The sequence below is a fragment of the Peromyscus eremicus genome, chromosome 14, assembly GCF_949786415.1.
Source record: "Peromyscus eremicus chromosome 14, PerEre_H2_v1, whole genome shotgun sequence".
In the NCBI taxonomy this organism is placed as follows: Eukaryota; Metazoa; Chordata; class Mammalia; order Rodentia; family Cricetidae; genus Peromyscus; species Peromyscus eremicus.
The window spans coordinates 3,718,993-3,738,275 of NC_081430.1; the positions used below are offsets into that span (position 1 = coordinate 3,718,993).

Genomic DNA, 19,283 nt, shown 5'->3' on the forward strand with positions numbered 1-19,283 from the left:
CAAAACCTCCAAGAGCACACATTTACTCCTAGTAATGGTATATGCAATAAATATTCCAACAATACTAACAAGTCAAGACTTAGATATCACACATGAATGGAATTTTTTTTTTTTTGGACAGGATTTCTCTGTGTAGCCCTGGATATCCTGGAACTCACTTTGTAGACCAGGCTGGCCTCAAACTCACAGAGTTCCTCGTGCCTCTGCCTCCCAGGTGCTGGGATTAAAGGTGAGCGCAAACACTGCCCAACTTGAATGGAATCTTTATAATCCTTTCCAATCATGAATTCTCTTGACAGAGAATGGTAATGCAGTGACTTATTATTCATCTTTTTGATGACCTTAACTGCAACCCATTCTTGTCAAGGATTGCTAACAAAGAAACTTGGGTCTAGAGTTCGAAAATCATAAGTTGGGCTTGATGGCTCATGCCTGCAGTCTCCACAATCAGAAGGGCAAACTTGACCCCAGTCTGTGCTGCACTGTGAGTTACAGCTCAGATAGACAGCAAGGGTTGCAACAGGAAGCAGAACTCTCACCTCCGTGCTTTCTGACTGGACAGGCTCAGCCATGGCTCTGATTGCCTCCAGCCTAAGCTTGCCCAGCTAGTGGAGCTGACAAAAGTTTAGTAACGCGGCCGGAGAGATGGCTCGGTGGCTACAGCACTCACTTTGTAGACCAGGCTGGCCTTGAACTCATAGAGATCTGCCTACCACTGTCTCCTGAGTATGAGGATGCAAGGCCAGTGCCACCGTACCCAATGGCACTTATTGCTCTTGCACAGGACCAGGACTCAGTTTTCAGCACCCACCTGGCAGCACACAACCACTCCGACTCCAGGGATCTGATGCCCTCTTCCAGCCCCTAAGAGCACCAGTCACACATGTGGTATCCATAAGCTGATTTTCCCCAGCCATGGCCATTTTGTGTTGCTGTGAAAAAAAAAAAAAAAAAAAAAAAAAAAGAAAAAGAAATCATCTGACTCTGGGCAACATATAAAGAAAAGAGGTTTTCTGGCTCACATTTGTGGGGTTTGGAAGTCCAAGCAGCATGGCGCCAGCCTCTTCTAGCACACCTCTGGCTGCATTATACATGATGGAGCAGCGGAAGAGAAACTGCTGTCTCCAGAGGGAACGTGAGCAAAGAAATGAGACCAGAGAGGTCAGGCTCCCTCTTGTACATGAAGGTTGGTGCCTTTGCAACCTAGTTATCTCCCTTGTACTACAACTGGAAGGTTCTACCATTTCAACACCACCACCTTGGGAGCCAAGCTTGCAGGAAATGAGCCTTTGGGAGAAAGTCCCTATCCAAATTATAACTCATAGTCACTGACTCCGTTTCTTTGTCCTCTGCTCTAAGGGAACACATTTCTTGTCCCCAGAGAGCCCAAGGGTTATGGGTTGTAGCCCAGCCAAATGCATCCAAACTCTATTGGAAAGCTGAGTCCAGCTGGGTTGTGATGGGCCTCCAGGAGGAAGGGGAGACAGGCTGTGGAGACCAGTGTCAATGCAGTGTGGGTATTGCCCTGGATATACTGCACACACCCAGACTGAAGTATAAACTGGCCAATCCCAATGGGCCTTACACTGCTAGGGTTGATGTGGAGACAGGTAGACATTTGTGGATTGCTGAGTGAGGACAGGGATATGTCAGGAGTACATTGGGAGAGACTTCTTGCCATCTTGCACACTTTTGTTGTCTGGAGACCTGAAGCCAACAGACAGATGCAAATGGCCTTATTTTCTTCTTTGTTTTTATTTATTTGTGTATGTATGTATGTATTGTGTGTGTGTGTGTGTGTGTGTGTGTGAGAGAGAGAGAGAGAGAGAGAGAGAGAGAGAGAGAGAGAGAGAGAGAGAGAGAGAGAGAGAGAGAGAGAGTTGTGATCTGTCCAGCGTGGGTCCTGGGAATTGAACTCAGCTCCTCTGAAAGAACAAATGCTGGTAATTGCTGAGCCATCTCTCCAGCTCCATTTGGTTTTGTCTTGGGGTGAGAAGACAGGATCTTGCTATATAGGCCAGCTTAGCCTCAAATTTGCTATACAGTTAGGTCTCAGAATTGTCATTCTTGGTGAGGCATGGTGACACATGCCTTTCATCTTAGCACTTGGACAGTAAAGGCAGGTGGATCTCTGAGATCAAGGCCAGCTTGGTCTACATAGTGGGCAAGTAGCCATGAGTATGTAGAGAGACCCTATCTCAAAACAAAAAGTTTGAACTTACCTGGCTTAGGCAGTCTCTTTATTGTTATCTTTGTCACTTGAGTCCTCTAGATCATGCTTTTGCTCGATTACAGCTGTGTGGCCAGGATAAGAATGCATGTGATAGTCCTCACACTTAAGATCACTCTCACACCCTGCATACTCAGACCGATGGATGCCATGCTTCTGCGGAGAGGCAGAATGAGGTTTCATGTACAGTTCCCTGAGTGCCACAGGACAGACAGCCGTCATCACAGCGTATGTCTTTCAGCCAGACTGGCAGGTGAAGAGGGCCAGGTGATGTGGTGTTGAGGGCAAAGAGGGAACAGCAAGTAGTCGATCTTGAAGCCTGTTGACACTCCAGTCACTGGACTCGGTGACTCCTGTTCCCACCACTCGTTGCCCAAGTCTTGTTTCTTCTGAGACACAGCTGCTTCCCCCGGAGTCCTGCACTCAGTTGGAAGGCCCTAATAATATCCCCACCCCCTCGTCCCCAGGAGGCTGCAGACAGACATACCAAGAGAAGTCTTGTCAACACTCCTGTGTGTGTGCATGCCCACAGACACCTCATTTCTGTGCTCAGAGCCAGGTCAGCCAATTCTGGGTCTTGTTCAGCTCTCCTTAGGAATTTCCGCTGTCCACCTCCTTCCCTCTGGTATCTGGCAACTAGGACTTACTATTGAGTGTTTCAACCACCTTTTCTTTAATTAAACTTCATTTTTATCAAAGTTATATGGGTTCATAGTTCAAAAATCAAATAGTGCCGGAAGGCTTAGGAGAAAACCAGCAGCTGCCCTGTGGGGTGCGTTCCCCCAGCGCTTGTTTCCGGCTCTTGCCTCCTCCTCCTCTCTGCCTCACGTCTCCACTTTATGCAGCAGCCCCTTCTGTAGCTGCCCGGGAAGAGGTTCACGGGATCAGTTTTAGAGTCCTTACCCAACAAGCACATTTTCATTCTCCGTTAACGCTGAGTTGATGATCTCTGTGAGTATACAACTAGGTTGGAAATCACTTCCCTGCAGAATTTTGAAGTCGCTTTCCCATCAACGGCTAGCACAGGGAGTCTCTACCAGGAGGTCTAACATCCTGACTCCAGTTTCTTTGTCCTGACAAGCTCATACCTCCAAAGCCTGGGGTACTGAAAGTTTTCAGGATGTCTCTAATGTGTTTAATTTTCACTTTTTGTAAAGTGAGTCTCACTGGTCAGCCCATGCTGGCTTTGAACTTGAGATCCTCCTGCCTCTGCCTTTCAAGAGCACCGTCATACCTCAGGCAGCAGACATCTCTCTTGCTGTAGCTCTTTTTTGGTTGGTTGAAGTAGGTACTTGGTAGATCCGTGCAATATGGAAATACTGTCCTTTCCTGGGATGTTTTCCTGTTGCAGCTTAGATATATTTCTCCCCACTACTGTCTATATTTTCCTTTTCTTGTCTTCTTAGTTGAATATTGGACATTTTTTCTGATCTTTTAATTCACTTTTTTCTTTAAATTCCTTGTTCTGCTTTGTAAAAGATTGTCTTTTAGTTTAGTTATTTTTAATTGATTGTTTGATTGAGTATGTGTGTGTGGAACGTGTATGAGTACTTGGAGGCCAGATGGGGCATCGGTGGCCTCCTCTGTTACTATCCACCTTGTTCCTTTGAGGGAGGATCTCTCTTTGAACCTGGAGCTCATATTCTTTAGCAAGATTGGCAGCCTTACAGCAAGGCCTGGTGCCCATTCTGCCTTCACCCCACTCGGGGCTAGGGTTGCAGATGGGCACAGGGTCTCACTAAGCTTGTCTTTGAATGCTGGGTCCACAGAATCCTCATGCTTACACACCCAACTTTCTTAACCACTGAGCCATCCCTCTAGCCTTTCATTTATTTAATATTGAATCTCAGGCAGCTGTGATAGCACACACCTTTAATCCCAGTACACAGGAGGCAGATTTAAGAGGATCTCTGTGAGTTTGAGGCCAGCCTGGTCTGCACAGTGAGTTCCAGGACAGCCAGGAGTATGTAGAGAGACCCTATCTTAAGCAAACAAACAAACAAAACAATACAAAAATTTAAAAGAAAAAAAATGGGTTCTGTCTTAGTCACTGTTCTGTTGCTGTGAAGAGACACCATGACCAAGGCAACTCTCAATTAAAAAAAAAAAAAAACAAACACAAAAAACAAACAAAAAACAATAAAAAAACATTTAATTCTGAGCTTGCTTCCATTTTCAGAGGCTTAGTTCATTCTCATCTTGTCAACAAGCATGGTGGCAAGCAAGTGTGGTGCTGAAGGAGTAGCTAAGAGTTACATCCTGATCCGTAGGCCAAGAGAGACAATGGGCTTGGCCTGAGGTTTTGGAACCTCAAAGCCCATCCTCAGTGACATAGGTCTTCCAACAAGGCCACAGCTCTCAATCCTTTCAAATAGTGGCTGTAGTTGTTTGGTTTTGCTCTTTTGGGGGGCCCACCACCCAGCTCCCAGATAAATCACATACGGAGGCTTATTCTTAATTATAAATGCCCAGCCTTAGCTTGGTTTGTTTCTTAACAGCTTTTCTTAAGTTATCCTGTCTACCTTTTGCCTCTGGGCATTTACCTTTCTCTTATTTCTGTATATATTACTTTCATTTTTACTCCATGGCTGGCTGTGTGGCTGGGTGGCTAGCCCCTGGAGTCCTCCTCTCCTTCTCTCTTGCTTTTTCCTCTTTCTTCTCCCAGATTTCTCCTTCTATTCTATTCTCTCTGCCTGCCAGCCCCGCCTATCCTTTCTCCTGCCTCGCTATTGGCTGTTCAGCTCTTTATTAGGCCATCAGATGTTTTAGACAGGCACAGTAACACAGCCTCACGGAGTTAAACAAATACAACATAAAAGAATGCATCATTAAACTAATGTTCCGCAGCATGAACAAATGTAACATATCTTAAAATAATATTCTACAAGTGCCATCCCCTAGTGACTAAGAATTCAGATATATGAGTCTGTGGGGGCCATTCCTATTCAAACCACCACTGGGTCTCACTGTAGACCTTAAACTCAAGGTCCTCCTACCTGGCCAGCCTCCTGAGTAGCTGGGACTATGGGCCTATGCCACTGTGCCCAGTTTATCTCATTTTTATTTGATTATCTTACCAGATAGTCATTTCTCTGAAGTGATGCCACTCTTTTTGTTTGTTTGGCTTTGGTTTGAGGAGCTGGTTTTGCTGGAGACCAAACCCGGGGCCTTTCACAAGCTAAAGCAGCAAGTGCTCTGCTCTGCCCCTGAGACTCACTCCGAACAGGGTGATATCATTCTAGAAGATGTGGAGACAGTTTGTAGCTTTTCCTCTGTCCCTTGCTCACTATAGGTTTTTCATTTATGTGTTGTCTTTTGTGCTTGGCTCCTCAGCTTCACATTGGGACTGCTCTAGAAATGCCAGGTGACCACTGACAGTGCGTACCTGGAAGATGGGCCCAGCAAGCTGGCTGGAAGTCTCCATGTGGAAGTATAACCCCCAAAGAGCATTTGCTTACCAGGCCCGAGGTCTGGAAGATTCCCCCGCACTGGTCGGTTTCTCCAGAAAGGATGCTGTTGATACCGTGGTGGCATAGGTGCCTGGGAGTCCTCATTAAAGATAACCCCTGGCTTCTGATTGCAGCCTGTGCCTCACTCCTGTTCCCTGATGCACTTGGAAGCCTGTGATGTGTCTGCAGCCTCTTCAGTTCATTTCCTCTGACTTTGTTTCTCCCTAGAAAGTTGACTGAGATGGGGAGAGTGTCCCGCCAGGCACACTGTATGGAGGCCAACTGCTACTTAGCTGTGCTTAGCCCTCATCTATGACTTACTTACTTACTCTTTATTGATGTTATACCCATATACCCCAGGCTAACCTTGAACTTAATATGTAGCCCAGGCTGGCCTTGAACTCCTGATCCTCCTGCCATAAACAGGTTTTGCAGCCCCAGTAGGTTCCTAGAAGCTCCACAGCGAGTCGGCTCCTTTCCCACTACTCAGTACTTCTCCAGACGCATTGGCTTCCAAAACTGTGAAAATCTGCTCAGACTTGTATCAGTTCAGGTTCTTCAGGTGCAGAAAGCAGAACCCTGAACCACTGACACTTCTGCCATTAGGATTCTTACCGAATGTGACAAGGAGTCCACAGGTGAGGGGATGCCAATCCCAGAGATTGGTCTCTCTTTCTCTCCCTGCCCCTCCCCCTTCGTGTGTGTGTGGGGGGGGGGGGTACATGACGACTTGTATGTGGCGGTCAGAGGGCAACCGTACAGCGTCTGTTCTCCCCTTCCCCCTTAGCACCAAGTGCTTTTCACCACTGCAGATCTCAGCAGCCCTTGTTGCCCCCCACCCTTCCTTAAAAATTTTTTTTAATCTTACCCTCTCTAGTCCCTTGGGCGTTATACTTCGAATCTTTTTGCAAGATTCATAACCATCTCAAGTACATCCAGCTGCAAGGTCCAGATGAAGCTGAGACTACTCTCCATATGTATTTTTCACTCATTCTTTTAAATATCATGTGTATTTAAAGCAGTTTTGGGTTTATAGGAAAATTGAGTTGAAGTGACAGACATTCCTATGTTCCTCCTGCCCCTTCATACACATGTGACAGAGATTTCCTGTGTTCCTCCATCCCCATCATTTGAGCAGGTACACTCGCATGTGCACACAGACACATACACACACACACACACACACACACACACACACACACACACACACACAATAAATGTTCTTTGATTTCCTGCAACCCTTTCTAAGCCAGTCATTAGCAGACAGTTAAAAAGAGCCCACATGGATTCGGGTGGCCATCACCATCTTCCTGCTGCTCTGTCTTTGTTGTGGAATTTGAGGAGGGAAGTTGGTGAATGACTGGTTCTATACCTCATTTAATGGAAGCTCTTTACACCCTGATGCTTATTGCAGAATCATTCACTATAGCCAAGATACGAAAACAAGCCAAGTGTCTGCTTATGAATGAACACTAAAGACATTTCAGGCCAGGTGTAGCTGTGTGTGTCTACAATCCCAGCACTCCACAGGCTGTGCCGGGGGATTGTGACTTCAAGGATAGCTTGGTCTACATAGTGAGGAGAATCTACCTAAAAAAACTAGTGCAGTTCTGGAGGGAGAGTTCTCAGTACATGCCTGTTATCCTAGCACTTTGAAGGTAGAGGCAGGAGAATCAGGAGTTCAAGGTCATCCTCAGCAGGAAAACCATAGGCTCAAGACCTGCTACACAGTGGGTTCAAGGCCGGCCTTAGTGAAATGGCCTCAGAATACAGCTGGAAAGGAGGACTGGCATTACAGCTCAGTGTCGGAGCACTCTCCAGCTTCCACAAAGCCCTGGTTCAAACCCTGGTAGAGCATGGGAGGGGCTAACTCTAAGAAATGATAGGTTTGTTGATTTTTTAACTAACTTGGTTGAAATAATAATTTCACAAGACACACATATTGCAGGGTGTGGTAGCCCATGCCTGCCTTCCATTCACTAGCTGGGTAGCAAGAGGACAATTGGGGTCATCCTCCACTACACAGCAAGTTCAAGGCCAGCCTGGGTTACATGAGACCCTGTTATTGTAATAGATCTCTAAAACTGGGAAAAAATAAAAAGACGAAAACAAGACATTCTTCACTCCCTTTCTTACATATGTGGTAGCACTGCTGGTTCTCTTTTCATTTCTGTTTTCGATTTTTAGTGAAAATTCCCTTACATGCTGGAAAGTAGCGATAAATTGATGAATACTTGCCTAACCTCATTTTAACAGTTGTTATATTAATATTTTGCAATTTTATTGTAATCCATTTTTGTTAGTGTCTTTTGAATTCCATAGACTATGCTGTTTCAATGTAAAGACTTCTTTCAAAACTGAAAGTAGCTGGTTGTTGTGGCACATGCCAGTAGGACAGTCTGGAAAGGCTGAGGCAGCAGGATTGTGAGTTCAAGGCCAGCTTGTGGTACACGTTTTGCCAGGCATGGTTGTATATGTCTTTAATCCCAGCACTCAGAGGCATAGGCAAGCAGATCTTTGTTAGTCTGAGGCCAACTTAGTCTACATAGAAAGTTCTAGGCCAACCAGGGCTACATAGAGACTCTGTCTCTAAATAAGTAAATAAATAAATAAAGCTATTTTTCTGTATAACCAAGATACAATTAGCAAAATTTAGGTCACTTTTATCCTGCAGGACAAGGAGGTCCTGCCATGATGGGCTGAACTACTACCCAAGAGCCTTTCAGGAAGTTTGGAAACAAATGTTTAGGATTAGCTACATAAATTGTGATATGTCAATATTGAATGTTACTGGAGGATATTTAAAAATGACACAATACACAAAAGGATTTCTATATCACTAAGTTTAAAAACATGTTCAGGCTGGAGAGATGGCTCAGTGGTTAAAAACACTGGCTGCTCTTCCAGGGGATCAGTGTTCAATTCCCAGCAAATACATGGCAATTGGCAACCACCTATAACTTACGTTCCAGAGGATTCAGCTTTCTCCTCTTGCCTCCTCAGACACCAAGGCACACAAGTGACAAAAAGACATACATGCAGACGAAATTCTCACACACGTAAAATAAAATAATAACTTTTCAAATACATCCTTCTAGAGGGCTGGGGTAGAGTGTGGTTCAGTTGGTAGAACACTTGCCGAACATTCGTGAAGCCCTGACTTTGATCCCCAACACTGCATCAACTGGGCATGGTGGCGCACGTTTATGACCCCAGCACTCAGGAGGTAAAGACATGAGGCTCAGAAGTTCAAGGTCATCCTTGACTACATTGTGAGTTCAAGGCCTGGGATACACGAGATCCTGTCTCAAATGCTGTTCTTGCTTAAAAATGGCATTTTTTTTTTTTTTTAAAAAATCATGTTTGTACACTAAGGAAGTCTGGAAGGATATAAGCCAAAATGCTGGTAACACTTGGTCTTGGGTGAGTGTTTGTCACTGAACTCAGAGAAGACAGGCTCTGGATCAGCTCACATGTCACAGCCCCTCTGCTTGCACTTGAGTTTTTTGGGCTTGTATTGTACCCCAGGCAGCAAGCCAGAGAGCGAGCACCTAACTCTAGTGGGCTGCTGTAGAGAGCTGTCGATCCTTGAGGCTTAATTTTTCCCTTCTAGAGAATTGCCATTGGCCCACGGTTCCTGACACCGTGGCAGGGTTGGTCTTTGGTGGCATGAAATAGGTAGACCTGGTTTCCTCCAGAAGACTGACATGTGTTCTTCCCTCTCACCCTTAGACCATCATCTGCAAACAGCATAAGCAGCAGTACATCTTCAAATCACAGCGGCTACACTCCGGAGCCCCCTCTGCCCCCAGCTGGAGGTGACCTTGCCAGCCGACTGTCCAGTGATGAAGGGGAGATGGACGGAGCCGACGAAGCCGAGAAGTTAGACTGTCAGTTCTCCACACACCACCCCAGACCTCTTGCGGTAGGCCTCCTCTGTCCCTTCCCTGTTGTGTCCCCTCTGCTTCAACGGCAACTTGGTGATGGCAGCAGAGGCCTGCATTCCTAAGGAAAGGGCTCCAGAGTAGAGTGTCATCAGAAGGCTTTCCCAAAGGCTGAATGGCATTAGAGATGCCCGTGAGTGCGGAAGGACAGGGAGGGACTCCCCACTGGCTGTAATCCTTTAAGAATGCTTGAAAAATGGTGTCTGTGTAAGTGTCCTTGGTAACCAACCTGACTTTGCACATCTGCAAACAGAGCCTCTGGTCAGGAGTTAGCCGGACACACCTGCTCTGGAAGCGGTCTTAGCAGCAACTCGGGTTCAGCTTCCATCGCTCTCCCAACGGCTCTTTGACGGTTGTTTGGCAGCAGAGCTGGTGGGAGGGCAGTGTTTCACATCAGCATGACTGCTTACTCACAAAAGCTGTCTAACAGTTCAGATGGTCATTGATGTCAGAAGGGGAAATCAAGGCATCACTGGAAGCTTGCTCACATTGGCCTTACAACCCTCTGAGAAAGGAAGTGGCTGGTGTGACAACCACAGAGCCCATTGCTGGGGCCCTGGGAATATGATCTTCATGGTGGTTTGTTCTGGTACTTGCCTGAGCCTGAAAGATTAGCTCTGATTGACTCTAATCTCATCCTGCCAGAAGACAGGATGTATACCATCTCCTCCATGTATACCACGCCCCCTTTCTGGAGATGATGGTGACCTGTGGCTCACCTATAACCTGAGACTTAGCCAGTACAGAACTAGTGAGGAATCAGTTGTAATGATTTTGCCTGCAGTTGTGAAAAACCCAGTGTCTCCATATTCATACAGGGACCATTTCGTTATCTCACATAGCGAGAAGTCTAGAGGAAGGTGCCCGTACAACCTTGGTTTAACCTCTCTACTATGTCCATAAATACTTTTGCTGTTCACATTTTAATACACCCACCACAGCTCCAGTGATACATCTGTACCTAGTGACATTCTAAACAGGAAGAAAGGGGACACACCGAAAAGGGGGTCTTCTAGGACGCTATGTTTTCTTCATCTACAAAACAAGAGCTGCCCATGAAGCCCCAGCAGACGGCTGCACCAGCAGTTGGCAGAGAAGGAAAGGAGTGGGACGGAGCTGTGCCTCATTCCCAGGTCTGGGATAAGATGTCAAGTCAGAAGTGGGGCTGTGTGAGCAAGCAGACAGGCCAGATTAGGCAGGACACTGCAGATGAGGACGGCAGCAGCAAGGTCTGCCCCAGTGGAGACACACAGGGCCAGCTTCCCTCCGTGTCTGGCCTGCGTCTAAGTGCTGTTAGATACACTGGTAGCCAAAACCAAAGGGGCCTCCAGCTTCCAACTCTGGAGAGCATAAGACATCTGTCCACAGGGCTGCTGTAGAAGATTAGCCACATTCACAGGGCATTCATAGGCCCTTAATGTTTTGCTGATTAAAATGGAAAAACGGTGGGTTTGTTTCTTTGCTTTGTCCTTTTTTTCTCATGGCCAACTGACACATTAAATCATTTTTGTTTTGTTTTTTTGTAATAAACCCTTGCTCGATGTGTCCTTAGCAGTTGGCCTAAGAGAGAAAGAAGGTATGGCTACAGCAGGAACAGCTCCCTCACAGAGGTGGAGGCCAGCTGTGCTGAGGAGTTACCATGTGTGCTTTCCTCCTTGGTCAGTAAGAACTTGCTGTAGTAAGTAATTTGCAGTATCAGATTTTGTGGGTAGCAAGGTTTTAATACCCCCACCCCCAGCTCGAGCAGAAACAGAACCAAGGGAAGACCTTGCAGCTCCTCCTGAGAAGGGTTCCAGAGGCTGGTTCCAGGATGCGTTTGTGGAACGGGGGCCAATCCAGCACTGAGTCTGGGCTTGCGTCCAGGGGGCTGCTAGAGGCCTGGGGGATGGGGAAGGTGCCATATGAATTATAGTCATTTGCAGGCTTCCCTGAGCTCTGGGCCCAGCAAATGTCCCCTTCCCAGAGGCTGCTCCTTACATTTCTGTCCACTGCCGTCAGTTGTCCTACCTTATGATCAATGTTCACTAAATCCCTGACATTTGACAGTTGTCCCACCTTATGATCAATGTTTACTAAATCCCTGATATTCATGAGTTTTAAATGCAGTGATTTATTTTAAACATTTCTGTGGAAACTTTTCTCCCCAATCCACTTTAAAAATTAAAAAAAAAATTTTTTTTTAGATGCTTTCACTGTGTAGCTCAGGCTGGCTTTGAACTATTAATCTTCCTACCTCAGCTTCCTGAATCCTTTTTTTTTTTTTTTTTTTGGTTTTTCGAGACAGGGTTTCTCTGTGTAGCTTTGCGCCTTTCCTGGAACTCACTTGGTAGCCCAGGCTGGCCTCGAACTCACAGAGATCCGCCTGGCCCTGCCTCCCGAGTGCTGGGATTAAAGGCGTGCGCCACCACCGCCCGGCTCTGAATCCTTTTTTTATTCCTAATCTCAATGATCCTTATACTGAGGAGGAAGAGAATGAAGTCCCCATACTTTAAACTTTGATAGCCATCACATGTAATTATAACTAAGACGTGTCTAAGTGAAATGTAGTGTGATATAGAGCAGATGCGTCATGTGTCCACAGTGGGAGGTGCAGTCAGATGAGGCCATTGTCAGTGAGAACTATACATTAGGAATCCAAGGGTAGGTAGGATCATAATTACCAAAGAGGGAAACAGCAGGCAGAGGGGACTGGGTAAGAGCAGATAAGGAGTGCAGATGTGGCAGAGGCAGGTGGATCGCTGCGAGTTCGAGGCCAGCGTGGTCTACACAGCGAGCTTCAGGACAGCCAGAGTAAGAACTTGCCTCAAAACAACAACAACAAAAGTGTTTTAGGGGCTGGAAAGATAGCTCAACGGTTAAGAGCATTGGTTGCCCTCCCAGAGGAGGTTTCATTCCCATCCCCACATGGCAACTCACAACCGTCTGTAACTCCAGGATCTGACACCCTCACACAGACATACATGCAGGCAAAACACCAAAGCACGTAAAATAAATAAAGTAGTGCAGATGCGTTGGGGTTGGCATGGATTGGCAACTCCTGGGGCAAGGAAGTGGTTTTGTGGATCAGACAGGAAGAGACATCCATTTTCATTCCTGGAATGGAGGCAGGGAACCCCAGGTTCCTAGAGATAGTGGGTGGTATGGTGAGTAGATGGAGCTGCAAAGTCTCTCTGGATGTAGTTGTTCTCTTGTTTTCTATCCTAAAATACTGGCTCCCTCTCAGAAGTAAAGAGTGTGGCTCTTCACGCCACAGAAAACTGAATGGCGCAGTCACTGGCTTAAATGTGAGGTTCTGCTGAGAATCCAGGGCTCAAACTACAGCATCATAGAAACATTTTTGGCTTCGGTACCAGTTGCTTATTTTTATTTTGAGTAAAATTGTACCCCTGTGTGTTTTTATGCAAATGTTATTTTTCTCTGTGTGCTTTATATTAGCTTATTAACCTGTAATCAAAATTAAAATGTTTTTCCCCTCATAGTTCTGCTCATTTGGGAGCCGCCTCATGGGACGAGGATACTACGTATTTGATAGAAGATGGGATCGTTTTCGGCTCGCACTCAACTCCATGGTAGAAAAACACTTGAATTCACAGATGTGGAAGTAAGTGAGCACTTTCTTTGTGATAAAAGTTGAGAGTTGCCCTGCTGTTACCTGAGCCCTGACCCTGTCGACAAGCTTCAGCATTTGGCTTGCCGTAGACCAAAATGAACCTGAATCACGATTCCTGATTGATTCTGAATGTCAGTTCTAATTAACAACTTTTTAGAATACCTATAATGTGCTGTTTGCTTTATCTTCTTGGGAGATGGTTGTTGTGTTGGTCATCTCAACCAAATGAAAAGGATCTTAGGTAAGATCTTGTTTGTTCCATAGGATTATAGGCCTTTGCTTTTTTTTTTTTTTTTTTTTAATCACTATTCAGATTGTTTAAAGGTGTTGAGAATGTGCTTCTGTTTGTGATGTTAGTAGTTCAGGAGTAATAGCAAAATTTCATAATGGTTACAAACCAATTTCTAGCTAGTTGCTGTCCTCATTAGAAACTATATACAGTTGCCCAAAGGGCAGATTCTGAACGGTGTTGTGACGCTGGTTAAGTTTGTCTTTGGCCCTTCCCGTCTCCCTAGGGCCCTCTCCTCACCTCTTCTCTCTCTCTAACCTCCAGCTTATTATCCATTGTTTACAACATTTCCCAGTGCCCCTACACTTTACTGGGGACTTACTGAGAGGGGAGGACCCTAGAATGTTCAGAAGGAACAGTGGGGCCTGGACCCTCTCGACCATGGCTGACCTCAGAGTGTCCCCACCCCATGCTCCTCCTAAAGGAGCTTAGGCATGTACTCCAATAGAGGGATGGATCATGTCAGACTAGGGCCCCAGAATAGCTGAGACCCTGAGCCTGCCCAGTGAGGCCCAGGAGAGGTCACGGGCGTCCTGAGAAACCAGGGAAATTAACCTACAGCCTGCTCCTCTTCCAAGGCGTCTCTGTCACCTCAGCCCCTTTGCACACATAGACCTGAGCCCCCCTTGTTTCTCATAGGGGACTCACAGGGGACTTAGGACAGATGTTGCTATATTAACTAGGAAAGGGCCACAAGAGAAGCTTATCATGTCTTCCCATGTGAGTGACTGCCCTGCTTGTCTATAGGGTAGTCATTAGTTTCTGTTTGTATGCATTTAAAAATCTAAAAAGTCCTGCCTACGGATTATGTAGTTTGTGGTTATTTGATGACCTGGCCCTCTGGCCCTTTGCATTAGTTTCCAAACATGGCAGCCAGCCCTGGTGATTCTCCCAGCTCTCTGGTCTCCCGTGTTATAGAAGTGTGAATCCCTGGCACGTGGAAGGAATGTGTTGATCTGTATTTCACTCGCTGGTGTACTGTCAGCTCAAGCTCCATATTCCTTTCCTCCTCAGGCACAGAAGCCCGAGCCACAGGGCATCAGGTCCCTCCCCTCTGTTCAGGACTTGCCTAACCAATCTGCTGTCACTGAGCAACATTGGGGCTGCCTGGGTGTCAACTCTGGAGAGCGTAGCACCCCGCTGCCCTCTCAACCTCGCTGCCCAAACTCCAGGCCCTGACGGGCCCGAACCTGGAGGGATGGCAGCCGATGGGGGCATGGAAGACATTAGGAAGAAAAGGAACGGCCAAGACTCTTTTTTCTTTAACAAGCATTTAACTCTGCATCAGGAGACGCCAACACAGTATTCTCTTTCAGCCAGGTCAGCATCTGGATCTCCACGCCAGCTGGCAGGGGAGGATGGGAGCTGTCAGGAATTCATTCACATCTCTGGGCTTTTATACGGGACTTCCTGTAGGCCAGCGTGCAAAGCCTGAGTCAGGCGGCCCATCAAAGGGGAAACCTGCTGCCATTGGGCACCTAGGAAACACCGAAACCGTTTAGCATGGGGAAAGGCTTGCAGGGACAGCCCTGCCTCCCACTTCTCTACCACTGAGGGTTGGAGAGGAGAAGAAAGAAGGATCTAGAAAATATACCAGAAGTAGCAGCCATTCCAATCTTGAGCAGGGGCGAAGTAAGATTTAGAACTTCCATTCTGCCTGTCTGCACAATTTGAAGTATGTATATTGTTTAATGAGAAAAATATGAATTGGGACATTCAGATGTATCTCATTCAAGGTCCTGAAGTGAAGCCCCCCCCCCTAAGAAAATGAACTAGCTGGTACTTGTAAATTACCCTTATTACAAGTCATAGTCAAACTTCTACCACTCTGTCTGTTTCTCTGAGTTTAGCTGGTGAGAACGTAGGGGTGGGGGCACCTGCAGCACCACAGTAGGGTAACAAAGACAGCAAGAAATTTGCTAGTGCATCCAAGAATGTGCCCTCGCCCTGGCAGGAAAGGGTTATGCCGTGCCAGACAGTTCTAAGGATGTGTGCAGACCTCCACGGTCTGCCTCCATGGGAATCCCTGCCCAGCATGCATAGTCCCTGACAATACAGTTGTGTTGCTGCTGAGATCACCTGCTTTCCCATTCACCGCCCCTTCATCCATCTGTTCATACACTCATTCATTCATTGCAGCCAGTATCTATCTGTGCAGCATCTTGCTTAGTGCTGACAAGAGCTCTGATGTCCCATGGGCTGGAGAGGAAGGAAGGTCTTAGACGCCATCATGACCACTGAGGGTTGGCAGCACTTTTCTATGTGATCTCCTTGGTCTGGCAGTGTCAAAGACACTGTGCTTCTGTGCTCAAGGATGCAGCTGGATTCTACCCTAGCGATGGAAGCTGCAGGCTCTCCTGCAAGTAGCAGACAAGTGCTCTTCAGAGGGGAGTGCCAGGAGAGGGTGGCTTCTCGGCTGGAGAAGTCCTGCAGAGCAGAAGGGATGGCGGAGGCCCGTCTGCCCTCTGCTGCAAGTTTACCTCAGAGAAGGAAAGCTTCTGAAAACACACTGGAGAACAAGCAGAGAGCTCTGCAGAAAATAAGAAAGCATTTTCTGGCTCCTAACATCACTCATTTCTTTCAAAATTGGGAGCGGGCTGTGGGCCCATAGCTGCTGTACCCCCCCATCTCCTGGTCCCAAGAGTAGCGGCAGCATGGATCTAAGCCATAAGATGGAAACAGAGCCATATGCTACAGAAGTCTAAAGGCAGAGGGTTTTATGGAGAGATGCTTCATATACCTATAACCCCACACTTAGGAGGCTGAGGCAGGAAGACCACAAATTCAAGACCAACTGGGGCTACATAGTGAGACTCTGTCTAAAAAAAAAGTGTGCAGAGGCCTTAAGAATGATGTCCTGGTGCTGGCACTGGCCCACGGACTTTGCCCTCAGGTACCATCCCCCATCAGTTCCAAGGAAGCAGCCCCTGTTCACATGCTGGTCTTTTGCCCGTATCCCTCTCCTAAATGCCTGGTCCCCCTCTGGACACGTGGGTCCAGGACTCTCACCTTTCCCCAGCCCAGGAACAGGAGGACTTGTTGAAGGGCAGCTCTGTGCCAACCCCACTGAAGTAGAGTGAGGGAGAGAGCAACTTGATGCCATTTTCCAAGCTCTTGACTTTCCCTGGCTACCACAGTCCTGTGGCCATGAGCTAATATGGAAATGCCTCTCTACAGAACAGCCAGAGGCGTGAGGCAGCAAACACAAGAGGATGCTGACAGGTGGGGAGATGGCTTCTTTCAAAGTATCTCCAGCCAAAAGTTGCATGGGAAAGAGTAATGGAGGAGGTAGCCGTGACATAGCCGAGTGGCCAAGGCCTTTTGTCCTCACTGAAAACCACAGTCATCACTGCCAAGGATGAGGTGGGGGAGGCTGCTCAGGGTGTTTACAGTCTGGATAGCATTTGCCTTTTACTCATGAACCCACATCAGCCAGTCTTCAGTCGCTCAGCGTAGAGAAGAGGCTCTGAGGTGTGAAGACAGATGCTGATGTCGCTTTAGTGGGCAGCGTAGGAAAGGGCCATCCTTCAGACCTCACCATCCTCCAAGGCTTCATTCTCCATAGTCTGGTCCTCCCGGGTGTCCTCTGTAGCCCTGCCGATCAAAGCTCACCGGCCTCCTAGGCGATGCCGACCCAGCGTCTCACTGTCTCTCTTTGGCTCTTCTCTCGTGTTTAGGAAGATCCCTCCTGCGGCAGATAGCCCCATGCCCTCGCCAGCAGCCCACATCACCACCCCTGTTGCAGCATCCGTTTTGCAGCCTTTCAGCAACCCCAGTGCTGTGTACCTTCCTTCAGCTCCCATCAGCTCGAGACTCACCTCTTCTTACATAATGACATCAGCCATGCTCTCAGATGCAGCTTTCGTGGCATCGCCGGACCCACGTGTCCTCATGTCCCACACCACAGCTTTCCCCCATGTGGCCGCAACCCTCAGCATCATGGACTCAACCTTCAAGGCCCCATCCGCCGTGTCCCCGACACCAGCTGTCATTCCTTCCCCATCCCACAAGCCATCCAAAACCAAAACCAGCAAATCCTCAAAAGTCAAAGACCTATCAGCTCGTAGCGACGAATCTCCAAGTAACAAAAAGAGGAAGCCGCAGTCTTCGACTTCCTCCTCCCTGTCCTTGCAGGCTTCCTTCTCGTCTCCGTTGTCAGGGCCCCACAAAAAGAACTGCGTTTTGAGTGCCAGTTCCTCCTTGAACTCCTATCAGGCTGCCCCTCCCTTTAACAGTCTGTCTGTGCACAACTCAAATAACGGGGTGAGCCCACTCAGTGCCAAGCTGGAGCCCTCAGGACGGACCTCGCTGCCCAGCAGCCCCATGGACATAGTGAGACAGGTGGGCGCTGTGGGTGGCAGCAGTGCCTCCTGTCCCCTCTCCGTGCCCTCCCTTGCACTCCACGCAGGGGACCTCTCTCTGGCCTCACACAATGCTGTGTCTTCTCTGCCCCTCTCTTTTGACAAATCAGAAGGAAAAAAGCGTAAGAATTCAAGTCCTAGTAGCAAAGCCTGTAAGATCACTAAAATGCCTGGTATGAATAGTGTTCACAAAAAGAACCCGCCCAGCCTTCTTGCACCGGTGCCCGATCCCGTTAACAGCACCTCCTCTCGGCAGGTAAGGGAGCTCCTGGCACTGCCTTCATCGGCTCTGGGGGGCAGGGGGAGCTGGGCAGCGCCCCTGCTTGGCCAGGTGGCTCAAGCAGGTAACATAGGCATGACTCCTTTTCCCAGGTTCCCCACAGGCAGTGCTCACCCTCTGCTCTGAGAGTTCTTGGTAAGACCCTCACTTTGCTGTCCCTACGATAAACACTTTACAGTAATCACTTCCTTTAGTCCTCATACCAACTCAGCACAGGGGTTACAAAAGGTCATCACTTTACAGATGGGTAAAAACTGGGGCACAAAGAGGCTTTGAGTCTCCCCCTTCCTTTTGTCTGTTTCATAGCCTGAGGTTCTGAGGACTACTTCATTAAAGACTTTTGTTGCTAAGAAGTTTGATCTGATCTGTTGGATCCCCTCAGGACGAGCCTGAGACCCAGGCTGGTTAAGTGATGTCAGGTCCCACCTGGAGAGTGGCAGCCTGAGCACCCAGCTTCCAGGTGATTGTCCTCACTTCATCAAGCTGCCTTGGCCCCCTCCCTTCCTAAAGCAAAACGGCCCCTTTCACCCAGTAGCAAAGAAAAGCACTCAGTGCCAGGTTACCCACAAGAGTGTACACTGTAGGGGAAGCTGGGAGATGTGGACGGCCAACGAATAGCTGGATCTTTCCTTCCACTCTGTTCCCATTCCCTAAATCCAGGCTGTCTCCTCCGACTGGGAGAGCTACTGATGAAGCCTTCTACTACTCTGGGCTCCCCGGATGGGAGCTCAGAGCCGGAGGGAAGGGCCCCAGGTTCCTCAGCCTGCTCCGAGTGGGCTTTGAGAGTCGCCCTTCTAGAAGGGTAGCCCAGGTTTATCACCATGGAGCTAACAGATCAGACCCTAAGGTCAGCCCCCTTTAGGGATGGGAACTTTGGAGAGATAGGAGATGCATTAATGCAATGGTTTTCAACCTTCCTAATGCTGCTCTACCCTTTAATACAGTTCATCATGTTGTGGTGACCCCCAAATACAGCATTATTTTTGTTGCTACTTTGTAACTATAGTTTTGCTACTTTTATGAATCATAATGTAAATATCTGATATGCAGGATATCTGATATGTGACCCCTGTGAAAGGGTTGATTGACACCCCCCCCCGGGGTCAAGACCCACAGGTTG

General features: G+C 47.7%; 1 protein-coding gene across 9 annotated transcripts in view; it reads left to right on the forward strand.

Annotated features, from left to right (window-relative positions):
* Positions 1-19,283, forward strand: part of Atxn7l1 (ataxin 7 like 1) — a 232,423-nt gene that overhangs the window by 206,681 nt on the left and 6,459 nt on the right. For 3 of the 9 annotated variants that reach the window (XM_059279061.1, XM_059279064.1, XM_059279069.1), the window contains 4 exons: positions 9,412-9,604; positions 13,103-13,224; positions 14,537-14,842; positions 17,200-18,516. In XM_059279061.1, the coding sequence (XP_059135044.1) occupies positions 9,412-9,604; positions 13,103-13,224; positions 14,537-14,842; positions 17,200-18,289 (1,711 nt within the window). In that variant the 3' untranslated portion in view covers positions 18,290-18,516. Of the gene's footprint in view, positions 1-9,411; positions 9,605-13,102; positions 13,225-14,536; positions 14,843-17,199; positions 18,517-19,283 lie in introns of those variants that run through there. The other 6 variants (XM_059279071.1, XM_059279068.1, XM_059279067.1 and 3 more) reach the window with 3 other exon arrangements.